The 16,554-nt window shown below is 41.2% G+C and overlaps 1 protein-coding gene across 5 annotated transcripts in view; it reads right to left on the bottom strand.

The window, feature by feature from the left end:
• The window catches only part of rgl1 (ral guanine nucleotide dissociation stimulator-like 1), a 299,811-nt gene that overhangs the window by 33,900 nt on the left and 249,357 nt on the right, over positions 1 to 16,554 (bottom strand). For all 5 annotated transcript variants that reach the window (XM_063063771.1, XM_063063773.1, XM_063063770.1 and 2 more), the window contains exons 3-6: positions 10,586 to 10,794; positions 8,035 to 8,112; positions 3,023 to 3,216; positions 342 to 475 (exon numbers count right to left, since the gene is read on the bottom strand). In XM_063063771.1, coding sequence (XP_062919841.1) covers positions 342 to 475; positions 3,023 to 3,216; positions 8,035 to 8,112; positions 10,586 to 10,794 — 615 coding nt within the window. The remainder of the gene's footprint in view (positions 1 to 341; positions 476 to 3,022; positions 3,217 to 8,034; positions 8,113 to 10,585; positions 10,795 to 16,554) is intronic.

Here is a 16,554-nt window from a genome sequence, read left to right as displayed (position 1 = left end):
CAGCCTTTATTGTGGATTGATCCTAATTCACTGTGTCAATGCCCAAGATCTGACATTACAGTATGAGCTTTTTAGTGTTCTCTCACATAACATCCTGTTCAGAAAGACAAAAGGATTGTTGAGGTTTTTGACAGCACTGACATTCCAATGTTGATACTGAAGTCACATGTTCTGAAGCTTTAAAATGCTGTTCTATGAAGTGAACTTTGAGCAATACTGACTGACACAGCATTAACAGCATTAGCAATGTGCAGAAAGATTAGGACGCTTACTTAATATATGGCATTAATGGTAACCAGGCAATCATACAGACATAATGGCCCAAATTCTTGTTTACTTACAGCATCCATGTAAGTCAACTGCTCTGCCACTTTATCTGATGAGAAGGAGAGGAAATCCTGTTTTTCTTCAATTCCATCTATCTCTACATCCCCTTCCTCTCCCAGGCTGAAAGTGATGTTTCCATGGTAACCATCTGTACAATTGACAAGACACTTGTTTGTGCCCAAGGTTCACAACACTTAACTAAGATCTAAAAAAGAACAAGGTCAAACTTGCACAAATACAATTTGTACTGATTTTAAAATAAATTATTTGAAAAAAGTAATCAATTTTCTCACATCCATAAACGACTTTGATAAAATTATATTACATTACAATCAAAGTCACTTAAATAGAGCACTCAACCGGCAAGAAAAAACGTTTTCTTGATATGTTCCCATTAAAGAGCAGTGATGAACAAAGAGCTAATCTGTGTCTGAGTCAATCTTCCCACCAACTGAATAATTCTGGTTTTAAAGTAAGCCAGCATTACTTTTAAGTGACAATGCAACAAACATTCATTAACAATAACAGCCAGGAAAACGCACAAAAAAAGCTGTTTTGTATAATTCACCCATTAAGCTCAAGGAAAAGATGCACCATGCAGGAAATATGCAACAAGAAACCATACACGCTTTAATTGAGGGGGAGTTTAGAGGAAAGTTACTGAAAGGAGGCAAGGAGGACAGCCAAACATTTGCTGGATTGCGTTGAAGTTCAACAGAATTATTCCTGAGTGCTATACAATTCTTAACAACTTCTTGGTAGAGAGGTTGAGTGGAAAATAAAATGTTGTCTCTTCCAATTACTGACAGATCAGTATTTGTTTTGCTTTATCTTACAATTCCTATAAGATTAATGGTAAATATTGTTTAAATCTAAAATCCAGTACAGGATTGTATAAATCCACTACCGTAGACAACTGCAAAGCCTCTATTGCAATGAGTTCCTTCACCATTCCATTAGAAATGAATGAGTCAAGCATATTATCAAATTTATGAATGCATTGCTATAGCATTCTAATTTTGGCAAATAGGCAATTAACAAACCAGGAATTAGCTGGATGTGTTCCAGTAACATTATTGCACTTGCCCAAAATAGTGTCAGTCGGTGGTAGCGGGATACTGGATAGGGGCAAGTGGGGAGAAACAAGACATCAATTTTTATTGGTCAACACTAAGCAGTCACCGGTGAACTATGGCATATGTCATCATACGAATTTGACTAATTTGTCATCCATTGTGTTATTAAACACACTTGCCCCTCAGATTACATGAAATGTTACCAATTTTGCAATTAGCAGTGAAACAGCAGCCTTGCACTGAATGACACACACACAATGCTGGAGGAACTCAGCAGGCCAGGTAGCGCCTATAGAAAAGAGTAAACAGTTATGTTTCGAGTTGAGACCCTTCTTCAGGACTCATGAGGGCTGCCTGACCTGTTGAGTTCCTCCAGCACTTTGTGCGTGTGTTGCTTTGTATTTCCAGCATCTGCAGATTTTCTCATGTTTGCACTGAGTGAAAGCTGGCACAGATCTGGCAACAACTGTGGTATGGGTTTCCCACACAGTGACAGTGGTAACCTATCAGCATCAGTTCAGGAGCAATTCCTTGCCCAGCGGCTGTGTGTTACCAAGCCAGCTGAGGTATTTCCGGAAGCATCAAAGGAGAATGTGAGAGGTATGTTTGTTTTAAAGGGAATGCTAATACTATGCAGAGCATTGTGTTTGGAACCTATAAAATAGGACAGAAGCTGAAATATAAAAATCAAAAAGGTTTTAAAATTTAAAACCTATTATCTGAGCAAACCGTAACCCATAAGGTTTTTTTTGAGAGGGGGGGTGGAAATGTCAGGTTACTAAAGGGTTATTATGGCTCAACAGTAAAGCATACCTCATGCAACAAAGCACAAAATTTTCTGGGTATTTTACATTGAAAATTGTCTGTAAATATCAGAAGCTTCCACATGTTCATTAATTCCTTGTGATTAAATAGGTGAAGTTTGGAGGAGCAAGGATTTGCTGACAGTGGACTTGTGCTCCAGTTTGTGTCGCAGCAGTTACTGCCAGTTTACTTTAGTCACATGAAAGGCTGGTAGCCTAGCCATGGTAACTACTGTAAAGTCCAGGCTCATGTTTTCAGATTACCTTTGAACCCCAGAGCTTGCAACAGAGCTGGCAGCAATTCAAACTATTATTTTTTTATATATAAAGTGAAGCAATCTGGGAAATCTTAAGAGGAGTCAGCCAATTTCGTTAAAGATTTCTGTATTTGTTTGATGCCTCTATCTATATCCATCTATTGTAATTTCATCTCCATTTCCCCAATAAACTTTTATGTTTTGTTCAAATGATCAGTTTCCCTTTTAAATGACACTGAAAATTGGGGGCAGAATCCTCAAATAACCAGAGGAATAAAGAAATTTTCTTACTTCCCCCTTTAAATAATTTCTAAAACAAAAAGAATAATGGCACAACTTGAGTAAGTTTGAAATACAACTATCAAAATAAAGACAGTATATATTTATTGAAGGAACAGAATTCGAAAAAGAGGCTTCAGACCCAACCTTGTTCCAAATCTACAATGCAGATCTGTAACTTCATGATTCAGTGTTGCTTGTACAGCCTTTATCAACACTTCTTCACAACCCCTACATACATTTCCCAACTCATTACTTGCAGCTCAAAGGTTTATCTTACTGTCCAGCTCCTGTTCTGTCAGCTCTTGATTCTGAAACTGCTCCAAGAGGTTCTGAGCCCTTCGCTCAGGATCGGAGCCTGGCATCGTCTGTCTCAGGTAGCAGAGTAACTTGTGGAGGCACGTGTAATTTGGAGTTTCCCGGAAGTCTTCAGAGCACTGGTCCAGCCAGGCTCGCAGAATTGAGGCTATTGCGCTAGAAATTAACATGAAAGAAGTCAGCAGTTATGTTAAGGGTGATATATGCTTAGAAATAATATTCAGCACTATTGTGACTACTAGACTAATAGCCAGATTTCTACTAATCTGATACATTTTCAAAATCACTGGGTGGGGGGGTTTCATGTTTAATAATACAACATGAATTTTAAACTAATTGTGGTAAAAATAAGCACAAAATTTTCAGATGGTTATTAAAATCATGCCTGGTGCACTGATGCTTTTTTGGGAGAAGGAATCTGATGCTCTTAGCTATAGTGGTCTATGTGTAACTCCAGACCAATGCAGTTGTTTCAAGACTACCTTCTTATTTCATGGGCAATGATGGGCATAAATGCCAGTTTGCCGCAAAGATCACATTTCAATACATTTCACTGTATGTTTCAATGTACTGTACATGTGGCAAATAAAGCTAATCTTTAATCTTTGTTGGGAAGATGCTGCAATCTTAAGCAAAGAAGAAATAGCCACTCATTTAGAAAGGTTTAACTAAACCAAGTTAAGATTGTTTATGAAATGAATATAATGTTTCTCAAAGCTGCTGGGGCACTTCAAGGATGTAACAAATGGAATCAATAGAGGATAATAAATGTAGCCCAGTAGGATTTCTAGAAGGCATTAATAAGAGGCTTGTGCACAAGAGCTCAGAAGAGGAAAAGTGCATTAACATGGATTGAAGATTAGTCTGAATGCACCATTGACTCAAGCATCAGTCTTTCCCTTTATTTATCAATATTAATTAATTGAAGAAGGGTGAAGAGACATATAGGTTTGCAGAGGAGGTGAAAACAGGTGTAAGCATGCTGTAATGAGAATATGTGAACTGCAACAGGATATTGATAGGTTTAGTGAGTGTGGAGAAACTTGCCAAATGGTATTTAAACTCAGAACTGAAATCCTGTACACTAGTATAAGGAATTAATAATTGGATTATCTAACTAAACCAAGATTGCAGCACGAAATACAGAGGAATCTAGATGTTCTTGTGCATGAAAGTTAATTAGAATCAGATTTAATATCACTGGCATATGTTGTGAAATTTGTTAACTTTGCAGCAGTAGTACAATGCAGTACATGATAATATAGAAAAACTGAAGTACAATAAGTATACATGTATATGTATATTAAATAGTTAAATTAAGTAGTACTAAAATAGAAATTTTAAAAAAAGTAGTCAGGTAGTGTTCATGGGTTCAATTTCCATTTAGAAATTGGATGGCAAAGGGGAAGAAACTGTTGCTGAATCACTGGGAACACTTAATTTGTGTTCCCTCGTCTTACCCTTTCTGAAGTCCACAATCAGCTCTTGGGTCTTAAATGATGTTGAAAGCAACATTTTGTTGCTCTGACATCACTCAACTAGCTGGTGTATCTCATTCCTCTACACCCTCTTGTCACCATCTGAGTTAAGGCTAGTATGTCGGTGCAGCAAGTAACTAAGCTAGCAAAATGGCACAAGGGAGGTGGCAAATAATCAGCACTTTTAAGTGTCATGTGGCTGTGATTTGTAGTTAAGTGTCTGTTCAATTTTGCTGGAGCCATTGCTGCATTTCTAAGTTGTTTGCCACAGACTAGGCACAATGGAATAGGACAACTTGATTACCAGTCCCTGTAAAACCTAGTGATAAGTAGTTTTCATTGCAATGGTACCGGCTAATTACTTTAGTCCCACCCACTGCTTTTGCCTCCAGGACATCGAAGAGGCAGGTGGATGACTTCTGCGGCAACAAGAGGCATTGGGTCTCTGCTGCGGTCCTAGTCTTCCGAACATAGAGGGCAGTCAGTTGTTGGTGTGTGTGCACCCAGCTGCCGGCTCTCCACCTCAGGACCCTGCAGAGATACCTGTACAGCGACTACCCTCCGGGATGGCATGTGCTGGTGACGCACTTTCACCACCGGAGACACTGCCTGCAGGAAGGCATGTGGCTTCCAGGACAGCATCAGCTACTGCCACTTTGAGGGACCTGCCTCGCTTTTACAGAGATCTGTTGAGGATATGGGGTATAGACTCATCCAGACAGGGTGCTCCTGCATAGGTGGGGTACTGTGCCCTAACTGCGAGGGGGACTAGTACCCATCCTATCAGGGTGGATGTCGAGGAGACTTGGGGAAGTGGAGGGGATTTGGCTGCACCACCACCTGATTGGCCAGAATTGCCTCTCAGACCCAGGCCCCGGGATACCACCAGCAGGGGGTCCTGCATAGCATGCGGGATCCCCCCATATAATAGTGGCATCGTGGGGATGCCCACCGTGCCCTTCCGTGATGCCCTTGAACAGGCTGCTCTCGCACACTTTTGACTTCCTTGCCTTTGCTGCCGACCTGACTCGCCTTGATGGTCTGTTGTACCATCTGGTAGTGGAGGTCGTCCCCAGTGGAAATCTCTTTATGCTGGGGTCCTTCCCCTGTACTCTGGGGACCAGGGGTGGAAGGTGTTGCACAGGGCAGTACTGTGCATCAGGTTTTTAAGCAGGTTCACTGAAACCCAGCACTCCTGTCCATTCCGTGGCCAGGAGTCAGTGTACCACGCTTTTGTGGAGTGAGAGAGGTTGCAGTCGGTTTGAGTATCTGAAGGGGCTGCTGCTCAGGTTCTGTTTGCACTTCAGCCCCGCGCTCCTCGTGTACGGAAGGGGGCGAGTCGCTTGGAGGATTTACTGGTGGGCTCGCTTCTGGGCCTGGCCATTCACGGGTCTAGGCAGCGGAAAGTCAAAACTCTGCCAGGGCCAACTGCCTGTCCCTCTGCCAAGGATATGCTTGTGCCCGACTGTCCCTGGAAAGGGAGCATGCAGTCACACTGGGTACAGTGGGTGATTTCTGAGAGCGATGGGCTCCCCAGGGAATTGACTGTTTTATCGACAGTAGCAATCAAATTTATGTATACTTTGTGTATTGGTTGTGTAAGTAAACATTTACAAACATTTGTAGTTTTGTAAAAGACAGACTTTTATGTCCATTGTTGCACTTGTGCAGTGAAATGACTCAGAAGATTGTAATTCTCCATCATTAACTTTATCAGAATTGTCCTTAGGCCTAGGCCTCAAGTCTTCCTCTTCCGTCTCACACCTCCTCTTCAAAAATTGCCACACTGGACTGTCTTTAGAATGTAATTTCCATCCAATTTCTACACCACCAATAGTTTGTTCACTCCCATAAGTCAGTCGGTGGTGCGTAACGAAAAGCTGGGGGAAGTAATGGGGAGGGAGAGGCCAAGCCCAAGTTGGTCGAGTCCATTCAATGCTCAGGAACTGTATTTCATGCTTAATAGCAATACACTGCTCACCAATCATCAACCCACCGCCCTTCCCTATCTCACGTGGAAACTGAGAACGGACTCAAGCAAATAAACACTGTCCTACTGTGCACTGCCATACTGGGCTGAGAGACTTCTATCGAGATTGTTAACGGGGCTGCTTAGTCACTGCCCACCTCTGCGAGCATTAGCATCGTACGCTGCGCGGTTAAAAGAACGATGGTTATTTGTTTAAATCACGATCACTCGCAGAAACCCAGTTGAGAAACCTTGAGCTCGATCTTTCATTGCCCCACTCCCAGTCCCTGAATTTTCACAGCAATTTTTTTAAATAGTGAGGCGGGGGGTGGAAGTGAGCAGAGTTGAACGCCCTGGAAGAGAAAATCTCACATCACTTTAACCTTGCTGGATAGCCCTGAATTGTCAACCAAAGCTATTTATTTATGCTGAAGGGCAGGCATTTTCTCATTGTTGTGTTTTATACGTGGAAGATTCTTCTTAAGAACTCCAGTAGCAGCTGTTTCCTATGAACTGATATTCACCACACTGCAAGAACATCTGTGTAATCTTGCAGGAACTCCAACAATTTTCTTTCATGCTATTCTGTTCTGAATAAAAAACATTTAGATACTCATTCGCAAACACGAGGAATTCTGCAGATGCTGGAAATTCAAGCAACACACATCAAAGTTGCTGGTGAACGCAGCAGGCCAAGCAGCATCTCTAGGAAGAGGTACAGTCGACGTTTAGGGTCAAGACCCTTCGTCAGGACTAACTGAAGGAAGAGCTAGTAAGAGATTTGAAAGTGGGAGGGGGAGAGGGAGATCCGAAATGATAGGAGAAGCCAGGAGGGGGAGGGATGGAGCCAAGAGCTGGACAGGTGATTGGCAGAAGGGATATGAGAGGATCATGGGACAGGAGGCCCAGGGAGAAGGAAAGGGGGGGGGGGAACCCAGAAGATGGGCAAGGGGTATAGTGAGAGGGACAGAGGGAGAAAAAGGAGAGAGAGAGAGAGAGAAAGAAAGAATGTGTGTATATAAATAAATAACAGATGGGGGACGAGGGGGAGGTGGGGCATTAGCGGAAGTTAGAGAAGTCGATGTTCATGCCATCAGGTTGGAGGCTACCCAGACGAAATATAAGGTGTTGTTCCTCCAACCTGAGTGTGGCTTCATCTTTACAGTAGAGGAGGCCGAGGATAGACATATCAGAATGGGAATGGGATGTGGAATTAAAATGTGCGGCCACTGGGAGATCCTGCTTTCTCTGGCAGACAGAGCGTAGGTGTTCAGCAAAACGATCTCCCAATCTGCGTCGGGTCTTGCCAATATATAGGAGGCCACATCGGGAGCACCGGACGCAGTATATCACCCCAGCCGACCCACAGGTGAAGTGTCGCCTCACCTGGAAGGACTGTCTGGGGCCCTGAATGGTGGTGAGGGAGGAAGTGTAAGGGCATGTGTGGCACTTGTTCCACTTACAAGGATAAGTACCAGGAGGGAGATCAGTGGGGAGGGATGGGGGGGATGAATTCGATCCACTTACTTCCTAATTACGGCTCTCATTTCTGATGTACTTTGACTGCCATCTTCCCCACAGCTTTGACACTCAAAGTTTCCGTACCTGCAATCAGTCATAAAAATAAGTTAAACAAGCTTAGACAAGCCTTTGCTTCTCTAGCTGAAGAAATAATTTAAGAAAGCACTCTGGATTCAATGTCTTAAGCTTCAATCAAGCTGATAACTCTCACTAGCATTTTAGAACACTCTCACAAAGTACATACATGTCACTAATGCCATTGTTAGTTCAGGGGAAATATTCATGAGTGACTTTCAAAAACTTCTGAAAATATGTATCAGTCCATTTCTTGCAATTCTATCAATAGCACATGACAAAATGTTTTAAGCCTAATATATGCAAAGTGGCTCTTTCAAACAGTTGTTCTATTAGTTTACAAACACAAACACGAGGAAATCTGCAGATGCTGGAATTTCAAGCAACACACATAAAAGTTACTGGGGGAACGCAGTAGGCCAGGCAGCATCTCTAGGAAGAGGTACAGTCGAAGTTTCGGGCCGAGACCCTTCGTCAGGGTCCTCTTCCTAGAGATGCTGCCTGGCCTGCTGCGTTCCCCCAGCAATTTTTACGCGTGTTGTTCAATTAGTTTATACTCTTGCTTTGTATTTTTTTTATTTTCATGTAAAAGTTCAAAATTTTGTTTAAAACTTCAGTGGAATTCATTTCCCTCAGTTTTAGTTCATTCCAAACCACAGTTCAGAACAAAATATTCCCTCTGTACTCCTGTGAATTGGAGAATCTGGTATACAATTCTTTAGTCAATACTATCTGAGCCATCAACACAAATTTGTCAGTCAGTCAAGTGATGCAAATTCGCACTTCCTGCTTTGGTTCAGGACAGTGTTTCTATTTAACTGTTCTGGGAAACAGACAAGCTTGTAAACAATTCACCAGCACCTAAGACACAGAAATGTAAGGAATGTAAAGAAATGAAAAGGAGAAACCAATGAAATATGCAAGTTTCCATAAATAATTTTGCAAGAGTGAATGAAAATATTTTTCAGATTCAATCAGCAATAAGCAGACATGTATGATTTTTTTAAATACGGTTTTTAAAAATCCAACATCTGGTCAGCAGATTTCCCATGGAAGTTTCTTCTTTTGTGCTCCATTTACAACTTTCACTCATTAAGTCCATTCTAACAGTCTCCATTGAAGAAAATAACCTTAAACCCTTAGAGACAGTTTACCACCCAGGGTACAAGTGCTTGCAATACATCTGCAATCTGCCCACATACACACAAATAAAGTCTCCAACAGAAAAATCACAACAGTGTTAAATTTAATGCAGCTGCCGGATTATCCTTTCAGGATATTGGATATTGTGCATTCAGTGCCAACATGAGATCATAATATTTAAATGTGAACAATTGTATAAAATGAGCTAAAGACTAACAAAAAAAAAATCAAATTGTTAAATGACAGGCTCAGGGCTGCCATCGAAAAAAAATTAGCCAGAAAATCCAAGATACTGAATTGTGCTTAAGTCATCTGGTTTGCATTTAATTTCCAAGGTTCTACACCAAACCAGCAGGTGGAGTGCATTACTCTGTTGCATACTCCACTTGGGTGTTCAGCAGCAAGGAGGAAAACAAAAAGGGACAGGAAACACTTCACAAGCTTTGTCCATCAGTCCACAGCCTATCAATCAATTCAATCATCACAGGCCCAAGTTGGTGCCGTCTTTCACTGACTCTGTTATTATTCTATTATGGATTTATTGAATATACCCGCAAGAAAATGAACCTCGGGCTTGTATATGGTGACATATATATGTACTTGGATAATAAATTTACTTTGAACTTTGAATATACTGATCAGTATATTTACATCATTATTGGAAGACACTCCTTAGAGGAAACCACAGAAAATACTTCAACTGCTAAGAACAAAAATATCCCATGGAATTAATTCACATGTAATGACAGCTGTCAAGGTTTCAGCAAAAATAATTTCCACCACTGTCTGTATGGAGTTTGTATGTTTTCCCCTGACTGCATGGGTTTCCTCTGGGTGCTCCAGTTTCTTCCCGCAGTTCGAAGACACACCAGCTTGGTAGGTTAATCGGTTATTGTAAATTGTCCCATGGTTAGGCAAGATTCAATTGGGGAAGACAGCATGGGTTGAAGGGCCAGAAGGACCTATTCCTCACTGGATCTTAATAAGTACATTTTTTCAACCTTTAAGAACAGAGATAGCTCCACTGAATTTATTCATGTGTAATGAAAGCTGTAGAGGTATCAGAAAAAATAAATTAAAACCGCAGATTGTAGAATCTGAAACAAAAACTGAAGCAGCTGAAAGGAATAGAATAAAAACTTCTAGTGATAGTACACAACACACTAAGCTGGCAAAGCACTTGGTCAAGCACCACCACCCCTTCTGGTGAACTCATTACAATCTCAGCCCAAGAACATTGATCGTTCCAAATGAATATCTGCATAAAAGATACAACCCAGTTGAAGAGCCAACCATTCCATTGTCTATTTAAATAGGTGGCACTTGTTTGCTCTTTTACCTGTCCAGCAGCAGTTCCAAAACTTGCTCCGTTGAAGCAAACGCTCTGTATGTTGATAGAAATATGCTGATATATGTAAAATCATTGTCTCCAAAGGCAGTTAATAAATTTTCGACTAGTTTTTCCAGGGTTCCGGCTTTAATAGTGCGAATTTTACATGTTTCGTACTGGCTGATGGTGTGACCTGGGGGTACCTGATCTCCTTCCACCTGTGGGTATCAAAAAGAAGTTGTTGAACAATGCAGCAACCAGAACAACACCAACAATTGCAGCATTTTCAGAGTGACAGAGGCAGCAGTGGCGCAGCTAGTGGAGCAGTTGCCCAGCAGTACTAGCAGACAGTTCGCATTGGGTTCAATCCTGACCTCAGTGCTAGCAATACAGTCCGTACCTTCACCTCGATTCCACAGGCTACCATCCGGTGCTCCCCAAAGTGGGTGTTGATATTTTATATAGCCACTTTAAATTGCCCCCAAAATGTGGGCAAACAGTAGAATTGGGGGGTTGGGGGAGAGGAGGGGAGGAGTTGATGGAAAAAATACAAATGGGACCAGTGTGGGATGAATGCAAGTGAGTAGTTATTGGTCAGTCCAGAACTGGTGGGCCAAAGAGCCCATTTCTGTTATGTTCAACTCCAAGTTCATGGTACTTCATGGCAACAACAACTGTGGTGGGAACTCCAGAAACAGGGAACAAGGCAACAAGCTCAGCTGCCAATAATGTTGAAATTAAACACCAGGCCTGTGCAAGGAGAAGGAAATGAATTTGCTTCAGGTCGTGTCAAAATCTTCAAGGAGTTGCAGAGCTCAAGAGGAGGTATGAAGAGGTAATCTCCCTTCAAAGTATAATATATTAATTAAAATATTAAGATACTTTAACAGTTAAAACCTGTAGGAGTAGTTATGACTTGGTCCAAAGAAATGCGGTCATCAATGAGTCAGTCAGATATCGAAATAAACTCGCAGGAATTATCAAGAGAAAAGCAGTAACTGTGCCAGGCACAAAACTCAACTAAGCAGGCAGAGGGAGAGAATACAATTAAGCACAGGGGTGGGGCAGAGAAATGGTCACAACAAATGATTGTAACTGGGCAATGCTCTCTGAAAAGTAGACGTTTAGATCAGACAGGCAGATGACTGGATCAGCTTCAATGTTTCCTGCTCCTGCTGTCACTTGGACGGCCTATCTAGCTCAATGCACACAAACACTAAGGAATCAAGTGCCAGTGGAATAATAGCCATAGAAGAGTATTTCAAAAATCACAATCATCCTCTCAGTCCCTTACAAATCTAATGTTTTTCTTTGCCCAATGATTGAGTGATTTGTACAGAACTGTTGCCACATAACAAGAAATATATCATACAAGTCAGTAATAATAATGATTTTGATTCTGGCTGGGCTTTTGTAGATGGTACTCTAAGAACGTGATGGATCACTGGCATTAACCAACCACAACACTGGAAAGTATACTCACCTTTTGTACCACTACATTTTCCCATCTAGGGCCCTTAGCATCAGCAATCCAGAGCAGGAAAATGGTGATTTCTGAAGTACCTCCTGCTTGAGCTGTTTGCTATCATAAATAAAGCTTTTGTGGTGCAACTTTGATTGAGGACTGGCCATGACCTCTGTAGCTACGTACACATTAAATTGGACAGAAGAGCCCACGTTGCAGCACTACAACATTGATCCAGTTATACTCTGTACCATTTTAAAAAACTTAAACATTCAATTGTTCTCTCCAGCAAATGATTTGCCACCTCTGGGATATTGCCTCTCAATGTTTTCATTAAGGTATCAATACTAAAAGCTTTATTCTGTTTACTAAATCAACAGTACATTATGTACACTGCACACTGTAAACTCAAAAGCAGCCAACTATTTACCAAATTAACTCTTCCTTTGGTCATGCAACTTTGCTTCAGTGCGTAGTCTAAAACTGATTTATCACTGAATGTGCAACCATTTCTGGATTAAATCTCATCAATTGTGAAATTCAACCAGGCACTTCCTGTTGAGTCACCTCAGGATGTCAGGGACACATGCTCAAGGTTATTCTCTTTGGGAGGGAAGAAGTTACCCAGTGTACCTTTGTTGGGTACACGCAGATTAGAATGGTCTCCACCCCTCAGCCCTCGGACTGGAAGATCTGCAAGGAAGTAGAACAATTATCCAAATCCCTGGGTCCCTCCGCTCCCTCGTCTTCTGCTGCTGTTCCTGCTGCCCTTAAAGTTATGCTCGTTTTGGCCTAAACTATTTAATCAGAAAAGCAGAATCATGGTATTGTGGGAGGTATTGAAACACTTATTAGTTTATATGCTGACGATGTGATATTCTACTTACAAAACTCAGAAAAGTCAGTCCCTCTTCTTCTAGATTTAATCACTACTTTTGGCAGACTATCAGGATACTCAATCAATTGGACAAAAAGTGACTTTGTGCCCCTCTCCAACGTCTACACGCGGGTTTTTTTTTAATAAAGTGTCCTGTTCAAAGTAGTTAAAGATCACTTTACTTATCTCAGCTTGACAATCCCCAAAGATCCTAAATTAATATTCAAATTAAACTTCACGGAGTTTATTTCAAAACTTAAACAGAATATACAAAGTTGGAAAACCCTACCTCTGTCCATGATTGGTCATATAAATTCAATTGAAATGGTTTCCCTTCCTAGGTTTCTCTATCTTTGTCAAAATCTCCCCATTTTTCTTACATCAGCTTTCTTTAAAGTGTTGGACTCCATATATTGTCTTATATCTGGAATTATAAGAATCACAGGATCTCAAAAATTCATTTACAAAAGCCCAAGTCTGAAGGAGGGCTGGGATTACCTTTATTTAGACACTATTATTGGGCTGTCAATGCTAGGGATTTAATGTTTTGGCAACAGGGGGCTCAGGATAACCTAGTCCCTGGGGCTCCCTTGTATGGAGTCTATGGAGTCCAACTCTGTTGTCAATTCCTCCTTGCCAGCCATGCTGTTCTCCAAGTTAGAGAAGCCTGGGACTTCAAAAAGCTTGAGTTTTGTTTTGAAAAATTCTGTCAGAATTCTAAATCAGATTAGGAACATGCTGAATTTACCAGAGACCTCTGTAAAAACACCAATCTGTTTCAATCACTCTTTTCTACCCTCATGGTCAGATAAAACCTACCATGCTTGGAGGGAGAAGTGTCTAGTTTCTATTGAAGACCTGTACATAGGGGGACAGTTTGCAACATTTAGTCTGCTGAAAGAGAAATTTGAGCTGCCTCATTCGCAATTTTTTCGTTATTTACAAACGTACAAATTAGACACTACATTCAATCTAAGATTTGTAATTTTGAAATCCTTCCAGGGAAACATATATTTTTTGATATTTTAAAGAACCCTCCTGACTCCAGGCATCTTGTTTCTAAGTTTGTACGTTTGTTTGATAATTGCACTGCAGCATCTACTGTGAAGATTAGAGACGCCTGGAGAGGGGAGTTGGGTATTGAATTATCTGAAGCTGCCTGGGATAAGTGTTTGTCTATGATACAGGCTTAACAGCAGACACCAACTGACCCAGTTTAAAGTTGTCCACCGTCTCCACTACTCTAAACTTCGATTGCACAGGATTTACCCTTCTGTCTCGCCAATGAGTGATAGATGCCAAGGGACGGAGGCTACATTGTCACACACATTTGGTTTTGCCCTTTCCTGACTGGATTTTGGTCCAAAATATTCAACGGGTACTCAAAGGCCTATAAAAGATCCTTCCCCTTGGAAGCTGGTCTCGCCATCTTTGGCTGCTCACAATCTACTATTTGTTTCCCTGCAGCCGTACAACTGTCTCTGATGCTGGGGATGATTGTTGCCAAAAGACTTATCTTGAGGGAATGGAAATCACCTTCTCCCCCTTCCTTTCGGAGATGGATGACTGATATGATCTCAGTCATACAGATGGAGAAACTTAGGTTCTTGAGAACCAATTCAATTAAAAAATTTTCAGCTATCTGGGATCCACTTCTTGCCTACCTGGACGAGGCCGGGGGCGGATGAGCAATTTCCCCCCAGCTGATTTCTCATGGCCCTCATTTGAGATTTAATGTTTAGCATTTTTGAGCACTTTGTACAATAGGCATCCCTCGAATGTTATGTCTTTTTTTGGCTTAATTTTTATATATGTCTGAGCTGGTATGTTTTTGTTGATTTCATTTTTTTTTGTTGAAAATTTTGAAAATAAAGTATTAAAAAAAAAGAAAAGCAGAATCATACAGTTTCGATTCCAGATATAAAAACTTATGCCTCTCAATAAGCAGCTATTCATTTTGCAATGATAAGGTTAAAGTATACTCCCTGAATGTATAACCCCCACATCGTCCCCATTTCCCCAGTGTGATGTAGATCACACTGTGATGTGTGATGTAGACCAAATTGGTAAGGGCGCTGAGGAAGAGGATTTCTTGGAATGTATACGGGATGGTTTTTTGAATCAACATGTCGAGGAACCAACCAGGGAGCAGGCTATCCTAGACTGGGTATTGAGCAATGAGGAAGGGGTAATTAGCAATCTTGTCGTGAGAGGCCCCTTGGGTAAGAGTGACCATAATATGGTGGAATTCTTCACTAAGATGGAGAGTGACATAGTTAATTCAGTAACAAAGGTTCTGAACTTAAAGAAGGGTAACTTTGAAGGTATGAGACGTGAATTAGCTAAGATAGACTGGAAAATGATACTTAAAAGGTTGACGGTGGATATGCAATGGCAAGCATTTAAGGATCGCATGGATGAACTACAACAATTGTTCATCCCAGTTTGGCAAAAGAATAAATCAGGGAAGGTACTGCACCTGTGGCTGACAAGGGAAATTAGGGATAGTATCAATTCCAAAGAAGAAGCATACAAATTAGCCAGAAAAAGCAGCTCACCTGAGGACTGAGAGAAATTCAGAGTCCAGCAGAGGAGGACAAAGGGCTTAATTAGGAAAGGGAAAAAAAAAAGTTTATAAGAGAAAACTGGCAGGGAACATAAAAACTGACTGTAAAAGCTTTTATAGCTATGTGAAAAGAAAAAGATTGGTTAAGACAAATGTAGGTCCCCTACAGACAGAAACAGGTGAATTGTTTATGGGGAACAAGGACATGGCAGACCAATTGAATAACTACTTTGCTTCTGTCTTCACTAAGCAGGACATAAATAATCTTCCAGAAATAGTAGGGGACAGAGGGTCTAGTGAGATGGAGGAACTGAGGGAAACACAAGTTAGTAGGGAAGTGGTGTTAGTTAAATTGAAGGGATTAAAGGCAGATAAATCCCCAGGGTCTGCATCCCAGAGTGCTTAAGGAAGTAGCCCAAGAAATAGTGGATGCATTAGTGATAATTTTTCAAAACTCGTTAGATTCTGGACTAGTTCCTGAGGATTGGAGGGTGGCTAATGTAACCCCACTTTTTAAAAAAGGAGGGAGAGAGAAACCAGGGAATTATAGACAGGTTAGCCTAACATCGGTGGTGGGGAAACTGTTAGAGTCAGTTATCAAAGATGTGATAACAGCACATTTGGAAAGCAGTGAAATCATCGGACAAAGTCAAGATGGATTTGTAAAAGGAAACTCATGTCTGACGAATCTCATAGAATTTTTTGAGGATGTAACTAGTAGAGTGGATAGGGGAGAACCAGTGGATGTGGTATATTTGGATTTTCAAAAGGCTTTTGACAAGGTCCCACACAGGAGATTAGTGTGCAAATTTAAAGCACACGGTATTGGGGGTAAGGTATTGGTGTGGATAGAGAATTGGTTGGCAGACAGGGAGCAAAGAGTGGGAATAAACGGGACCTTTTCAGAATGGCAGGCAGTGACTAGTGGGGTACCTCAAGGCTCAGTGCTGGGACCCCAGTTGTTTACAATATATATTAATGACTTAGATGAGGGAATTAAATGCAGCATCTCCAAGTCTGCGGATGACACGAAGCTGGGCGGCAGTGTTAGCTGTGAGGAGGATGTTAAG

Source organism: Mobula hypostoma, chromosome 12 (genome assembly GCF_963921235.1).
Source record: "Mobula hypostoma chromosome 12, sMobHyp1.1, whole genome shotgun sequence".
In the NCBI taxonomy this organism is placed as follows: domain Eukaryota; kingdom Metazoa; phylum Chordata; class Chondrichthyes; order Myliobatiformes; family Myliobatidae; genus Mobula; species Mobula hypostoma.
This window is presented reverse-complemented; position numbering and strand designations above follow the sequence as displayed.